Source organism: Lactuca virosa, chromosome 9 (assembly GCF_052849685.1).
Source record: "Lactuca virosa cultivar CGN04683 chromosome 9, Lactuca_virosa_CGN04683_v6, whole genome shotgun sequence".
NCBI lineage: Eukaryota > Viridiplantae > Streptophyta > Magnoliopsida > Asterales > Asteraceae > Lactuca > Lactuca virosa.
The window spans coordinates 47,913,803-47,929,279 of record NC_136434.1 but is presented as its reverse complement, the minus strand read 5'-3'; the positions used below and the strand labels follow the sequence as shown (position 1 = coordinate 47,929,279).

The 15,477-nt window shown below is 35.5% G+C and overlaps 1 protein-coding gene across 1 annotated transcript; it reads left to right on the top strand.

Annotated features, from left to right (window-relative positions):
• Positions 1-8,488: 8,488 nt before the first annotated feature.
• LOC145139207 (uncharacterized) lies at positions 8,489-9,480 on the top strand. The gene is made up of 2 exons (XM_079073117.1): positions 8,489-9,080; positions 9,149-9,480. The coding sequence occupies exons 1-2, from the start codon at positions 8,489-8,491 to the stop codon at positions 9,478-9,480; spliced, it is 924 nt and encodes a 307-aa protein (XP_078929243.1).
• The last annotated feature ends 5,997 nt before the right edge of the window (positions 9,481-15,477 follow it).

Sequence of the window (15,477 nt, the reverse complement as noted above, 5' to 3'; positions counted from 1 at the left end):
GTTTGTTACGTGGTTCGGAGAACCAAGTTCGATGTAGCATCTGACTGAGGTCAGAAGATTGAAATCAATGCGGCCGATAACATCGCGCTCGTTGATAAAGAAGTCTGTAGCTAGAGATGCTACATGCTAAAATATGATTATATCACATTAGAGTATGAGGGAAGGTATATTCCGTTCTGGAATTTGACTCTAAGAGACTTGAGTCTAAACGTTGCTTCATACGATGAGAGGTCGTTAGAACATGACCCATCGGTCTGTTACAATAGATAAGGGAAAGTACTTGTCCTAAGAAGAAGAAGGAGTCCTCAAAGGATTTATTTTGTAACTCGAAGGTTACAATTGAAAGTCCAACATAAATACGAAAAGCAAATGCAAGATTGAGCATCGTCTGCAGTCAAGGAGCCCTAGAGTTAGATACTCTTTCGAGGAAACATAGAAGTTACGGTTATTACCTAGGATGAAGAGATAACGTATGGAATAATTATACAAGCCCTATTTCGTTGATGATTCCGGGACGTAATCATCCTAAGGGGGAGATAATTGTAACGCCCGTAGATCTGGGCTAGTCAATTTAGAGACGATAAACATCAAAAATGACTTTTTGATGGAAGATGATTTAGAGGGAGTAATCTTAACTAAGTTGTAGTATATGTTACAAGGATTTCGTACATATAAAGAACGTTGAAATCCGAGTTATAACGAAGAAGTTATGACCTGTCGAAGTTTCGCGACAGAACCGGCACGACACAGCACGACCTAAAAAGTGAATTTACGTTAGAGCGATATTTAGCCTTAGTGATCTAAACAAAAGTTGTAGAGTTTGTTAAACCGAGAGCGTGCATAAAAAAAACGTCTAAATCTGACTTCGTATGAGGAAGTTATGATTTTTCTAAGTTTCAGCTCAGCAGTATGCAACCCGAAACTCGAATATGAGATCAAGTGATTTCTAGCCGAAGCAATCTAAATGAGAATCAAAGATCTCGTCGATAGTAGTCCAACGGTAAAAAGACAGACGAAAACGGGCGTCAGATGAAGAAGTTATGATTTTATAACGGAGTTTTCCTGTCCCGGCCTACTAAAAATAATATATTAAAAATAAAATCAAAATTAGCTGACGGAGTCTAAACGAAAGTTGTAGAGCATAATCTCACCTACGCGTGGATATAAAGAACGTCGAAAACGGAGCTCGTATACGAAAGTTATGAATTTTTGAAGTTCGAGGCACGCATACCAAAGCTTATCCGAACTACGCCCCGCGTAGATCTTCGTACGCCCAACGTACGCATGAAAGAAGCGTTACGCCCCACGTACATGGAAGTTACGCCCAGCGTAACCCGATGACCAGCACCCTATAAATAGAAGACGAGGGCTGCCGATCTTTTTGCTCAAAATTCTTCTCTCTCCCGTATTTCCTCGTTTTGCGTGCAAGAAATACCCCCGAAGCCTCGGTATCATCCCGACACCTGAAGCAAGTCCCGAAGCCCCGAAGATCCCGAGAAATATATTTTTCGAGCCGAAACTCTGCCCGCGTGAAGCCCGGTTTTGGAGAAAACATCCCGGTTTCATCGAAGATTATTGTTTTAATAAACGAGGTGTTGTCCGATCATCGTCTTATCAAGTGAGTATGTAGTCACTTTCTTTTAACACATAAATATGAAGTATTTGCTATGAAATACGTACTATGTGTTAATAAATTGTTTGTTTATTTGAGATGGGTGTTGAATGCAATGTTTGGTACAGGTTTTATATCTACGAATGCAATGTTTTATTTGAGATGGGTGTTGAATGCAATGTTTTATATCTACGAATATGTTGGGGAAAACATGGGTAGATAAATGATGAGGTATGAAAGATGATTAAAAATAATATTGGCAGATGCACCAAATAGTGGATGTCGTAATCCTGGCAGATGCGCTTAAAGGATAATGTCGGCAGATGCGCCTAATAGTGTATGTCGTAATCCAGGCAGTGGCGCCTAATAGTGAATGTCGTAATCCTGGCAGATGCGCTTAAAGGATAATGTTGACAGATGCGCCTTATGTAGCAATGGATTTTGTGCCAATTCCTTAGGTCAATCCTTAGGAATGAATGAATGAAGGATAGTTGATTCTTAGGGTAAAACCTTAAGAAATAAAGAAGATAATGGGGATGGGTAATTGGGTTAACTGTTTGATGATTAAACATAATAATTATATTATTGTGGGTTGAAAACCCTATATGCTCACCAGGCTCCCAAGCCTGACCCACTCAGTTTTCTTTGTATTACAAGAAGTGGCTCAAGAGCATAAGTTGGTTGACGTGACGAGAGATAGTGGATTATAGGCCAGTAGCTATAAATAACTGTTGTAAGGTCTGTATTATAATGTTTATGCTTTTGGTCTGTATCGGAACATGACATCCCGTGATTTTGTTAAATAATAAAAATACATTTCTTTAAGAAATGCTTTGATAAATTCTTATCATATTTTGTTTTGGGAACAAATTTCGCAACTGTTTTCTTTAAACGATTACTCTGATTTTAAAATAAAACATAAAAAAACCGGTCTTTTCTGGCCGTGAAATTTAGGGATGTCACAATTTGAACTGACTTTTTCTGATGATGGAGAATTGGAGATGGGGGGAAGCGTCGGATGCCATTCATGATGTACTAGGTGATAACCCGTGTAGTACACGGTTGGTTGACATTAATAAAACAACATAGAGACTATAAGAATAACGATCATTTATTATACAAACAAATATTTTTTTACATAATTTATATGGTGTACGTATCTAATCATTTAAAGCGTCTAACTTGATAATTTTGATGGTTGTTTATTTATAACATTTTGAAAATGAAATGCTGATTTTATGGGATTATATCATGATTTATTGAGCCACGTTTATTGTTGATTTAGTGGGGAAAATTTAAAATTAAAAAACAATAAAGTGACACATGACATAGTATTAATTAGGATGTGTATTCAGGGGAGGACCGGAGAATTTTCTAAAGAGGGGGCAAATATTTTTTTTTATAACGTTTTATGGGGGAAAATATTTTTGAAGAGTCAAAACATATAATTTTGAAGGGTTAAAATATAATATTTTTTTAAAAAAACTTACTTTTTAATTATTATTTTTTTGTTATGGGGCAGCTGCCCCCATGCCCCCACTCTAGGACCGTCACTGTGTGTATTAGAGTGACAAATGACAAAATGAAAACAAAACTATTTTTTTATTAATTTTTACCGTTGTGGATATTAAAATGTATATCATTAATTCACTAAGGTCCTTATTATTGATTGAGCCCAAACTATAATTTTTTAGAGAAAATTACAAAATTAGCCAAATACACTAATTACCTTACAAATTTAGCAAAAAAAAAAATCAAAATTGCAAAAATAACCACGAAAATCGCAGATGGAAATGACCCATCTGCGATTTTGGCTTTCCATCTGCGATTTTGGTATGTTCATCTGCGATTTTGCTCCAGAAAAAGTATAAAACCGTTTTTTTTTCTTCATTTTTTCTTCATTTTTTTCTTCATTTTTTCTTCGTTTGTATACTTGTCGTATAACTTGGAAAATTGTTTATATAGTTGTCGTTTAAGTTGAAAAATTGTTATAGTATGTTATTGTTTTTCAGCGTAAATATATAAATTATTGATTAAATATTTGTATTTGCATTGTTATTATTGTTTATGTTATTATTGCATTTAATAATCATATATTTTAAAATGAAATAGTTGTTTAGTTTTTTAATATGTTATTGTGTTTTGTGCAGCATGATTATAATAATTTCAATGTGAAAACTATTGTAAACTTAAAAGGATCGGGGTGTAACATATGAGAAGTATTTGAAGTGTTAGATGATGTCAGACGTGATATATTTAGAGATACGGTATTTGGTTACTTGTTGGACGTCCCTCGTTTACAAGGGGACGGATTGATGTTCCACAAAATGTTCCTTCATCAGATACGGTCGGCCGCTGTTTTATCTCCAGATGGAATAAAACGGTTTTATTTTAGAGTAGGCGATACGAAAGTGGTATATGGGCCGGAAGAGTTTTGTTTGATAACTGGGTTGAAATTTGGGGAGTATCCAAAAAACATCGGGAAAAAAGTGTCAGAAAAAATAGTTAGTAGTAAAAAAAATGTTTATTGCGTGAGCGGCTATTTCCGAACTATACAAATGGTTCGGTGAAAATCGGTGACCTGAAAAGTTTTATTTTAAATCAACCATTCTTAGAAGTTGACGACGCCGATGCAGTTAGAGTATGTTTGATATACATTTTGTGTGAAGGTTTTTTGGGAAAGGAAATAAATGATCGGGTGCCACAAGATTGGTTTTTTTTGGCTGAGAATTTGGATGTCTGGAACAGGTATTTTTTGTTTACTTTGAAAGTTTTATATTATTAATGTTAATTTATATTATTATTAAATTTTTATTGTTTTGTTAGTTTCGCTTGGGGTAACTATTTATGGGATTTTACGTATGATGACCTTGAGGATACATGGAACAAGATAAATAAATATTTATCACTTCCTGAGCGTCGTCAAACTTTAAAATACACCGTCTCAGGATTTACGGCTCCAATTAGGGTATAAAAATTTACTTATATTTAAATGGTTTTATTGTTATGTTAGTTATTTTAATTTTAACTTTTATTACTATAATTGTAAAAATTGTAGATATGGATATATGAGATGCTTCCGACTGTTCGTGTCTGTGGATTTGTATTGAGAAAAAATAGAGACATGTCTCGGATGAAACGATGGAGTAGGACAAAAAAATTGAAATGAGTTGATGTGAACAAGATTTTTTCAAAGATACAGGTTTATAAATATTTTTTTATTATTAATAAAATTCATTATTATACTTTTATATGCATTTTTAATATGTTCAATTTTTTAGGAGGGACAACCACCAAGAAAAAAAATGTCACCGAGTGATGATGAGATGACATCTTGTTATTATATGCAATTTCAAGAGTATGTATATGGTGAACGGAAATCACTTTCATCCCCAGTACGAGACCATTTTAGGAGACAAGACGAATCTTCGTCTAGTATGTCGTCTAATGATCGCTCTCATGGTAGAGGTGGGCGCAGTGGGAAACCCAACCTAGAGGAGGTGTTGAAACGGCTACATGCACTGGAGCAACATGTGTTTACGAACCGAGAACCTACATAGGTGTTTGTTGAAGAAGTGAATAATGAAGATCTATGGAATAACATCAGTTTTGAGGAGTCTGCAGTATTCCAAACAAATTTTGATGAACGGGTTAGTTACACGCTACATTATTTTTTTTAATTTATTAACATATATGAATATTTGTGTTCATATTTTATATTTGAAAATGTAGGTTGTAGAAGATGAAGTGATGAAAAAAAATAATACAAATGAAAATATTTTTGGTGATATTGAAGACGGCAAGGTTATTATATATATTACATTTACGATTTTAATAATTAATTTTTAATGTGTCTTTCGTTAATAACTATAATGTGTTAATTTTAATGTAGGAGTTGGAGGAGAGGAATGAGAATGCGGGTTGTAGTAGGAACAAATTTGATGATGATGTGTTTGATGTAAATGATTATAATGAAGCTAAAGAGGTTGTTATACTTACATTTATTTTAATTTTTATTTAGTAGATTGAAACATGTTTTAATTAGAGATTTTTGCTTATTAATTTAGGTGTCGGAGGAAGATGAAATACAAATTACGGGAAATCTAAATTATTATGATGCTTATGGTTTTGATAGCAAAGAAGTTACACCCGATAGACCGAGGGCTCGAAATCCATCAAAGTATTTGTGCCCTCTTTACACCGAGGTATTCGTTTAATTTAAAAACTTATATCGTAATAATAGAATTTTATTTTTATGTGAATTATTTGAAAGACAGAGATCTAAACATTTCAGTATTGTTTTAGCTGCACACGACACCGAAGCAAAAAAGAAGACCAAAAAGGAAGGTTGATATCAAATCAACAAGCCCCGTTCCTCCTCCAACATTTGTTGTTGCTCACGACTTCTCCGTGTTGCGCCTGCAACCTTACGTAGCAGACGGTGAGGTTGTGATCCAGAATTATTTATTTCATTCATATGACGTGCAGCATCGTTTGTTTAATTTGGTGTTAGATAGAGAATTTTAGAGCGCCTTGTTTGGGCATACACACGACGGATGGTTGGAGGCAGCGGTAAAATAATAGTTAATTTATTATTTTAAAAGTATTTTCTTTTTTAGTTAATAACAAAAGTATTATAATTTTGTGCAGCATATTACCCTTTGGTATAGACTACTGATGGAGAGACGTTTTGATAGCGACCGACATACAATAATGCCTCCAAATTTTGTTGTTTGCCATGCTCTGGAGGAAGGGCAAGATTGGAGGGCGTTTATGGCTGGTATTGCTAAATACCCCAACTTCATGGTTGTTTGGTGGGATGTCGATACGGTAAACTAAATTTTATTTTTTGAAAATAATATCGTTATTTTCGTTATGTTTTTGTATTCTTATTTGTAAAAAAAATTTATTTATTTTTTATCCTTATACAGGTCCTATTTCCGATTCATTCAGCCCCTAATCACTGGTTATTTGGGGAATTATGATTGGCGAATATGGAAGTCCATATTTATGACAGTCTCGGTAGAGGGGCTTATGAAAAATTCCACTTTGATGGAACCTTTACCAAATTTGAAGCTCGGGTGGCAGATTATTTAGACAAGATTAACTATTGGGCCCGGAGGAACATCCCAAGGATTCCATTGAATATGCAATTCATATTCGAAACAAATGTTCCCCAACAAAGTAGTCATTTGGGAGATTGCGGTGTTTTTGTTTGTATGTTTATGGAACAATTAGTTTCAGGCCAACCAATACGTGAACTTATTGACCCAAGGAACGCAGCTTTAGAGTTTCGCCAACGGATGGCAAAAAAAATTTGGGGGTCGAGTCTTGGTCCTATGTAGTTGGATTATATATTTGTATATGTAATTGTATGTTGGATTTAATGACCTAGTAATAACTTAAATACTTACAACATAAGAACGACACCACCATTTGTTTTAAAGTAACAAGTACACTGCTCTAAACATAACAACAAATACAACAATTTATTGATGTAACAACTTGAAAACTATCAAAACAATACTAAAAAGCTTACAACTTGTAAACAATAATTGCCAAAAACAACACCCAACTACAAACCAAGGCTATCTTTAACTTCTTATTTTCTGATTGAAAGAGCTTGTTACAGTTAGCTATTTTAGCTATTACGATAGATGATTGGTCCTTCTCTTCATCAACCCAACTGATAAACCCGCATTTTGGTCCCTGTAAATTTAAACATTAACAATAATAATTATCGTCATATAATGATTAGGGTGTAAATATGAATGAAGTTAAGAACATGATACCATATATGGGCAAGCGTAAAATAATCTTCCTGGGTTTTTAGTTGTACCCGAAATCCTAATGATACGTTCACCTCCGCAATTACAGTATGCCATTCGCCTTTTTTATTCTATCAAATATGAATTACTTTCACAGATAAATTTAATGGAGTTACTTTACACCCATTTATAGAAGAAATTTTATTACAGACAAGTATGTTTGACTATGAAATGAACTGGTTTGACTACGAATTTAAAAAGTTGAACTATGAACTGCATACAAGTACATTGTCTTGTCTTGTCGGTCAGTGATGTTTGACTATGAAATGAACTGGTTTGACTACGAATTTAAAAAGTTAAACTATGAATTGCATACAAGTACATTGTCTTGTCTTGTCGGTCAGTGATGTTTGACTATGAAATAAACTGGTTTGACTATGAAATTAAAAAGTTGAACTATGAAATATGAACTGTAGAGAAACACCAATTTGTATATAATTAAAATTGTATTTGTGTGATGATTATAATACACTTTCATTGCTTGTGAAAATGAGTACTTACAAAACCACTTGGGTTGTGGTGACTTGGTAAGGCATGTGGAAGATATGGTGGATAACCTATTGACCCATGTTCAAATCCTAGCACTACTCAACCCTTGTGGCCATGGAGGTTCGTCTACAGTGACTCCAGGGCATGAGGCAAAGCCTCATGTTTGCAGCGGGGGATTAGTCGGTGCGCGAAAGCTGGCCCGGAAACCCTCGTTAGGGAAGTTCCCTTTCCAAAAAAAATAAGTACTTACACCGAAAGAAGCTTTTCTCAGCTACCAATATTCTTGCATAATCTTCAAAGAACAAATCCTAATACCTTCACAGCCATCAAGAAAACGGATACCAACCGCTTTCAATTCTGTTTTGTGGCGTTAGGTTGCGTGGTATAACATATTTGTTTTATTGACTTAATTAATATTTCTTGCTAATGTATCTCGTGTACTCTTTACTTATCACTAATTTATGTTTGTTTTTTTATGCAGATTCGTACCTTCCTTAGGTGCATGATACCGTTAATATATGTGGGTTATTTACCCCTTCTTAGGAGCTATCTGACAACAATGTACTTCGCAGTGGCTTTAGATGGAAATCATGAACCCCTACTCTTAGCAATTGATTTGGGAACCTTAGAGTGTGAAGAATCATGGAGATGGTTCATGATAAAGTTAAAAGAGTGTTTAGGTGAGGATACAGAGGTTGGTTTCATAAGCAACCTATGTGATAAAATAGACTTTGGTGTTCAGAGTGCCTACCCAGATTCGTATCATGGATATTGTCCTAAAGATATAGCTCGAAAAATACATGAGTCTGTCGGACATAACGATACGGAAGTCGAATCGTTGTTTTGGAAGTCATGCAATGCATATAGTGTTCATGATTTGTACTTGTGTCTGGAAAGGTTGCAAAGTGCATGTAGGAAACCACCTTTCTGCACGTTGCTTAGGAGTCCAATTTTCTGGCTTGACGATATAGCAATTTCAAAATGGACACGAGCATTTTTCCCAAAAGTACGTTACAATGTTAAATCGATTGATGTCCCTGAAATGTTGCAAATTATATCCACGTCCACACGTGAGTTTCCTATAACAACGATAATTGAGTTAATCAATACGTCGATACAATCAAAGTATGTTGAACGGGCTGAAGTGGCGGGTAAGGGATATTGTTATATTTAGTTTTTTCTTGTGTTATTATTTTTCTAAAATTATCAAATTTTCCAGGGAGGTTGTCTGGTGGGTTGACCCCTTATGTTGAGAGTAAGGTTCAAAAACGTGTCAACAAGTCTTATAATTGGATGGCAAGACGTTTGTATGGGGATACATTTGAAGTCGATGACAATTTTGCCACCAGCAAAGTACAACTTGAACGTAGGGTATGTAGTTGTGGGAAATGGAAAAAAAGCGGTATACCATGTGGCCATGCTATAGCATCTCTAAGAACCCGTACGTCTGAAGCCATTCACGAAATGGTTGATTACAAGTTCACTGCTTTCGTGTATCGACTTGCATTTGGATCTGAGTTGGTGAATTCTATACCATCACATGTGCACTGAGAAATACCAAATGAAACGGTGGTCATGTTACCTCCCTCAAAGAAGTAGTGATTCATGTACCCCGTTTGTATTTTATGTCGTATTATGTATTAGTTATTCATGTACCCCGTTTACATTTTATGTCGTATTATGTATTACTTATTCATGTACCCCGTTTGCATTTTATGTCGTATTATGTATTAGTTATTTATGTACCTGTTTTGTTAATTCTTTTTTAATTGCGATTGAGGAAACAATATACATTAAAAGTAAGGGACATTTATTAACTAGTCACAAAACACACGTACAACAACAAGCAACTTAACTAACGAAAAACAATTAACTTAACCAACATGCATATTAAAAATGAGTGACATTCTTTAAAATATTCCATGCATCTGCGTGGGTAAACTCGCTACCATCATATTCAAAACGGTATAGTTCCAAAGCCACCTGTCGCAGAATGTCTTCATCCATATTTACATGTTCATTATCCAACTCGTTATAAATACGTTGAAATTGCTTCACCTTTATTTTCAAATCCAGTAACGTCGCTTTGACATCTCTTCTTCTTCGATATTGAGTACGCCCCATTAAATGGTGAAACAAATGACAGACACGAGACCAAAATGATCCAGTGCAAACTTGTGGCGGACCCGGTGGAAAATCCTCCTCTACAGTTACAATCCAAACTTGAACCAAAGCGACCTCCTCTTAGTTGCTCCATATATGTGGTACATGTGAGTCCATACTTGCAAGGAGAGAAGTAATGCGATACAATTAAAATGGATATTAACAACTATTTATAGCGACTCCTTATTTTCCCGGTGCAATGGCTTGTCAACTCAAGTAGCAGTGTATTGTGTTGTCATTCGATGGAATGACTTGTCAACTCGAACAGTGATCTGTTGTGTTCTCAGTTAGTACATTGCGTTCGTCAGTTAAGTTGGACTATGAATTGCAGACAAATTAGAAGATTGGACTGCGATATTGTGTATAAACTACTATAAATTGACATTAAGTTAAATAAATAGTTTACTAAACGATGTTACAGCTGTTCATATATTATTTTTGACATTTTACTCTCTTTGTTTCAATAAAAATGAGTTATATACCATGGAGCAATGACGAGTTCTTGGTTCTTACACGTGCATATATTCATGTGTACGAGACCAGCAAGTTGAACGATCCAATGTTTTGGAGTCGTTTAACCAATATTTTCAACGCTGAAAACCGAATGACTACAACAAACGATCGTGACGAACTAGACATCTTAGCAAGATGGTATGAAATGAAAACCGAAGTTCTATTATTCAACGATCTTTATACCAAAATTGACGACACCCGTTTAAATGCTACTGAGGAGGTCATCTTGGAAATTGCTAAGGAGGAATATAAGTCATTAAGTGACGGGTTGAAATTCCAGTTTGAAGCCCCTTGGAATATTTTGAAATATATCCCGTTTATTTAAAATCTATTTCAGTTTATTAGGTGAGTACTAGGTTATTTTCATGTATTACGTATGTATTGGATGCATCTCTTATGTTTAATTTTAATTAATAAATGCCCATTGCATTAGTTTTCACAATACATTAGAATACATTACTAACAACAATTCCATGAACCATTACAAACATTACAACAATTACATGAAAAACAACGAAATACTACAAACAAAGCATTAAAATAAAAAACAAGTCCATGGGTTATTATTAACGGAAAATAGAGTGGTCTACATGAAATACTGATTATTTTTAACAACCTTCCAAACTTCCTCATATTCGAAGTCTCTTCCTTCACGCTCACAGATGTAAAAATCTGTAACAACTTCCAAGAACTCTTCTTCGTCCCGACAACGAAGTTTGGTACTTTTCGCATAATTACACGCTCGATTGAACCATGTCACTTCTTCCTTTACATCCATCCATTTAGTAACAACATCTGATTGTTCTCGTTGTTGTCCTTCTCCCATCTCATAATTGAACAAAGCTGTTATGCGAGTCCATTCATCACCTACTATGCAATGCGGGGGAGCAAGTAACGATACACCATCCTTAACACTTAGCCAGTATCGTGTAAGAACCAACACCTCGTTTGTCGTCCATGGTCGTTTAGAATTGGAACCAGGTACTTCATTCGAAGAACTTGCTGCATTCGACGACATTTCTAAATATGGGAGTTGGTTTCGTTTAGGTGATTTGGGTGTTTGGTTTTTAGATCTTAAACATCTATTTATATTAATAAATACAGGACTATGAATTACAACTTTGACTACGAAATGGTTGCATTTGGACTACGATTTGCAGGTTACTGCAGTGACTTATCATGTCAAACAGTCATTTATGTCTTGTCACTTAAGAGTTTGACTACGATTTGCAGGTTACTGCAGTGACTTATCATGTCAAACAGTCATTTACGTCTAGTCACTTCAGAGTTTGACTACGATTTACAGGTTACTACAGTGACTTGTCATTAATGTCTAGTCATTTCAAAGTTGGACTATGAATTACAACTCTGACTACGAAATGGTAGCATTTGGACTAGTATGTATAAATACCACTTATAGCACCAGTTTATTATAATGTCGACTTTATTATGACTTCCTCACACAAATTCGAAGTTTGCTCATGCAACGAAGTAGATTGTTACTACTGTGATTCAGTCGACCCTTTTTTTTACACCCTCTTCAGCCGGGCCATATATGTCAGATGAAAATTTTAAAGAATTGAAGAAGGCTGAAGAACAACAAGAATAGGACAAAGAGTCATCCCGACTTCTCACTCAACGTGGTAATGATATTGCATCGGAATGCAAACAAGCTCAAGAATGGATACACCCCAATAAAAACAAAATCAAAGAACATGAAGAATGGATAAAAAAGACTAAGAAGGCAATCAAAACGACTGAAAAATGGCTTGCTGAGAAGGACGAGCAGTTGATACATATTATAGTGCAATAGGATCATTTGGAAGACAAAATGAGAATTAGGGATGACTATATAACAATCGAGAAAGAGAAGTACCCATTGCAGTTCCCTAAGTTTAAAAATTAGTTACAAAATTGTTGTAATATTATCATGATACACCTTTGGTTGCAAAAGGATCGTTTGTTGTTTTTTTTTAAATAACATCTTGTAATTGTTATAATCTGCAAACTAAATATTATAATATAAAAGCTTCATTAATTGTTATAATCTACAAACTAAACTAAAATATGAAAGCATAGCAATGTCTTCTAAGATTTAATACAAAAATTACAATACATAATAAGTTAACAACTCTTCATTTCAAGGTTGTTTTATATCAAAATCAGCGTCATAGGTTTGTGAGCAACTCGCTGAACCACAAATATTAAATGCCATTTGTGCAGTAGAAATTGTGCGACGTGCTCCACTACTGGACGCCCTTCCAGTACAATTGTTTCTCGTGTGTCCTAGTTGACCACATGTAGAACACTCTTTTCTAATTGGACCCTCGCCTTGGGATGGAATGCGGTCTGTGTTTCTTGGCCTGCCTGGCTGACGTTTATCCATTATAGGTGGCTTAACAATCATCAAATCATCGGGGATATCCCATTCGGATGGCTTTGGCAAAGGGTTTATTGATTCCTCATACGTTTTCCTTAGTGTTTCGGTAAAGTAAGCATTTAATGCATACCTCGAGCAGTCTTGGTAATTGTTCACTGTTAAACATCTTATGACATGACCACAAGGTATCCCATCAAGTTTCCAATGCCTACATGTACATGTCATATGTTGGAAATCAACAATCACGTTTTGTGCCCCCTTTTTGACCTCACATTTCGTATTTGAGATCATGCGAACATCCCACTTACTAAAAGTTTTTTTTGTTTTCTTTTACAATATCATCGGCCCAAGGGGTGAGTGTTGTTGTTGCTTCCGCTAAAAAAACGCAAAATGAAGAAGTTAAGATCAATAACATTAAATTAATAAAACATTAATATTCAAAATTAACTTAATACCTGCAAAGTTACGTCTTTGAAACCACCACTGTTGCATTGTTGCACGAAAAAAATCGATCAACATAAGTATCGGCACCTTACGTGCGTGTCTAGATAATGCATTTATAGACTCCGCACTGTTGGACGACATAAGATTGTATCGGTTCCCTCTAAAATGTGCCATTGACCAAGTTTCTGGATTTATACTTTTTAAGTACTCCCATACTGGTTCTTTTGTCTTTTTCATAACATCCATGGCAGCGTCAAAAGCATCAACTGTGTACGCCCTACAAGCCTCCCAAAAAATTCCTTTAACTGTGTTACTCTTCCCGAATCTAGATACTATGTTGAAATACAAATGGACACCACATATTCCGTGATGAGCGTGAGGAAAAATGTTGGCAACGGATGTTGCTATAGATGGAGACCTATCGGATATAATTGTAAGTTCCTGCATATTACCTATGCAATCATGTAGTTTTTGAAAAAACCATGTCCAAGAATCTGTACACTCATTTTTGCATATACCATATGCAACCGGTAATATTTGGTTTTGTCCGTCCTTAGTAACTGCAAGTAACATGGTACCTTTGAACTCGCCCTTTAGGTGGGCTCCATCTACTACAAGGGTCGGTTTACAAAATTTGACAAAAGCGCGTACCTACAATACATTGTATATCTATTCAAATACACCAAAATAAAAATGAAAAAACTAATAATATATTAAAATACTAACCGAGCAACCAAGTGCGACGTACAAAAACTCAAAGCGATCATCACCATCTGTTTTAATATGTGTCACCGTACCCGGATTATGTTTGACCAAATTGTGACAATAAGCCGGAAGTTTGGTAAAAGAATCATCTTTCGTACCCCTTAACAACAACAATGCATATTGCTTCGCACACCATGCCTGATGGTATGAGATATTGATATTCAATTGAGCATTCATATCATTAATAATATCTTTTCCCCGATAAACTCTACTATAATCTTCAGCCAAAACATCAGCAAGATATTCACCCAAAACATATTTGTTTGCTTGTCGATGATTAGGTTGCAAAATTGTTGAAGAACATGTGTGTACATCAACAAATGTATTCACTTGGAAAAGTCCATCAGAATTTTTAATTGCTTTTGCTCTTAGTAACCAAGAACAATTTTTTGAAACACACACAGCCTCATACCTTGATTTGGTGGATCTACTTGTCCTCGTCTAAAAACCTTCTCGAAGACATTTTTTACCAATACACCGCTTTAAAAGTTCTTTGTTCTTAAATATACTTTCACATTCAATGTTTTGAAGATTGATGTCTACCATGTAACACCCATAAAATTCAAGCCAATTTAAAACATTTTAACCCATTCAAAAACCATTAAGTTATTACAACTTGTTTTCAAAATAGTTTAAACATCAGAGTATCCCCAGAACCAAATCACAAAATCATGAGATATGAGGAGCGGTACGATCACGCCTTTGCCTTGCCATGATCACCTGATGTACCTGAAACAATAAACTGAAAACCGTAAGCTCGAAAGCTTAGTGAATTCCCCCAAAATACCCGAACACACATAACCATACACATACAACAATGAACAGCATATTATGGGTCTAATCAACCGTCAGGTTGGAATACCCCAGGCCCTCAACCATCGGGTTGGAATGCCAACATACTACGAGTCCAATCATCCTCGGGATGGAATACTCTCGGCCCACAAACATCGGGTTGGAATGCCCACCCACCTATACATAAAAAAACTACTATGGGTCCAATCATCCCTCAGGATGGAATACCCCAGGCCCTCAACCATCGGGTTGGAATGCCCACCTACTATGAGTCCAATCATCCTACCGGGATGGAATACTCCTGGCCCACAACCATCAGGTTGTAATGCCCACCTACTATCAAACATGTGCACCTATCAAATAATCATATAACAGTCTACAGAACGACATACTAGGGCCCTATCATCCTACCAGGATGAAATACCCTCTACTACTGCTCAATCGTGCACATATAACAGGTAATCTCCTACCAGCATACATACAGTCAGACC

Bases quoted from the DNA above. Each gene is read 5' to 3' on its own strand.
- LOC145139207 (XM_079073117.1), top strand. From the start codon at position 8,489: ATGTACTTCGCAGTGGCTTTAGATGGAAATCATGAACCCCTACTCTTA. The intron at 9,081-9,148 runs GTAAGGGATATT...CAAATTTTCCAG, and splicing joins TGAACGGGCTGAAGTGGCGG to GGAGGTTGTCTGGTGGGTTG.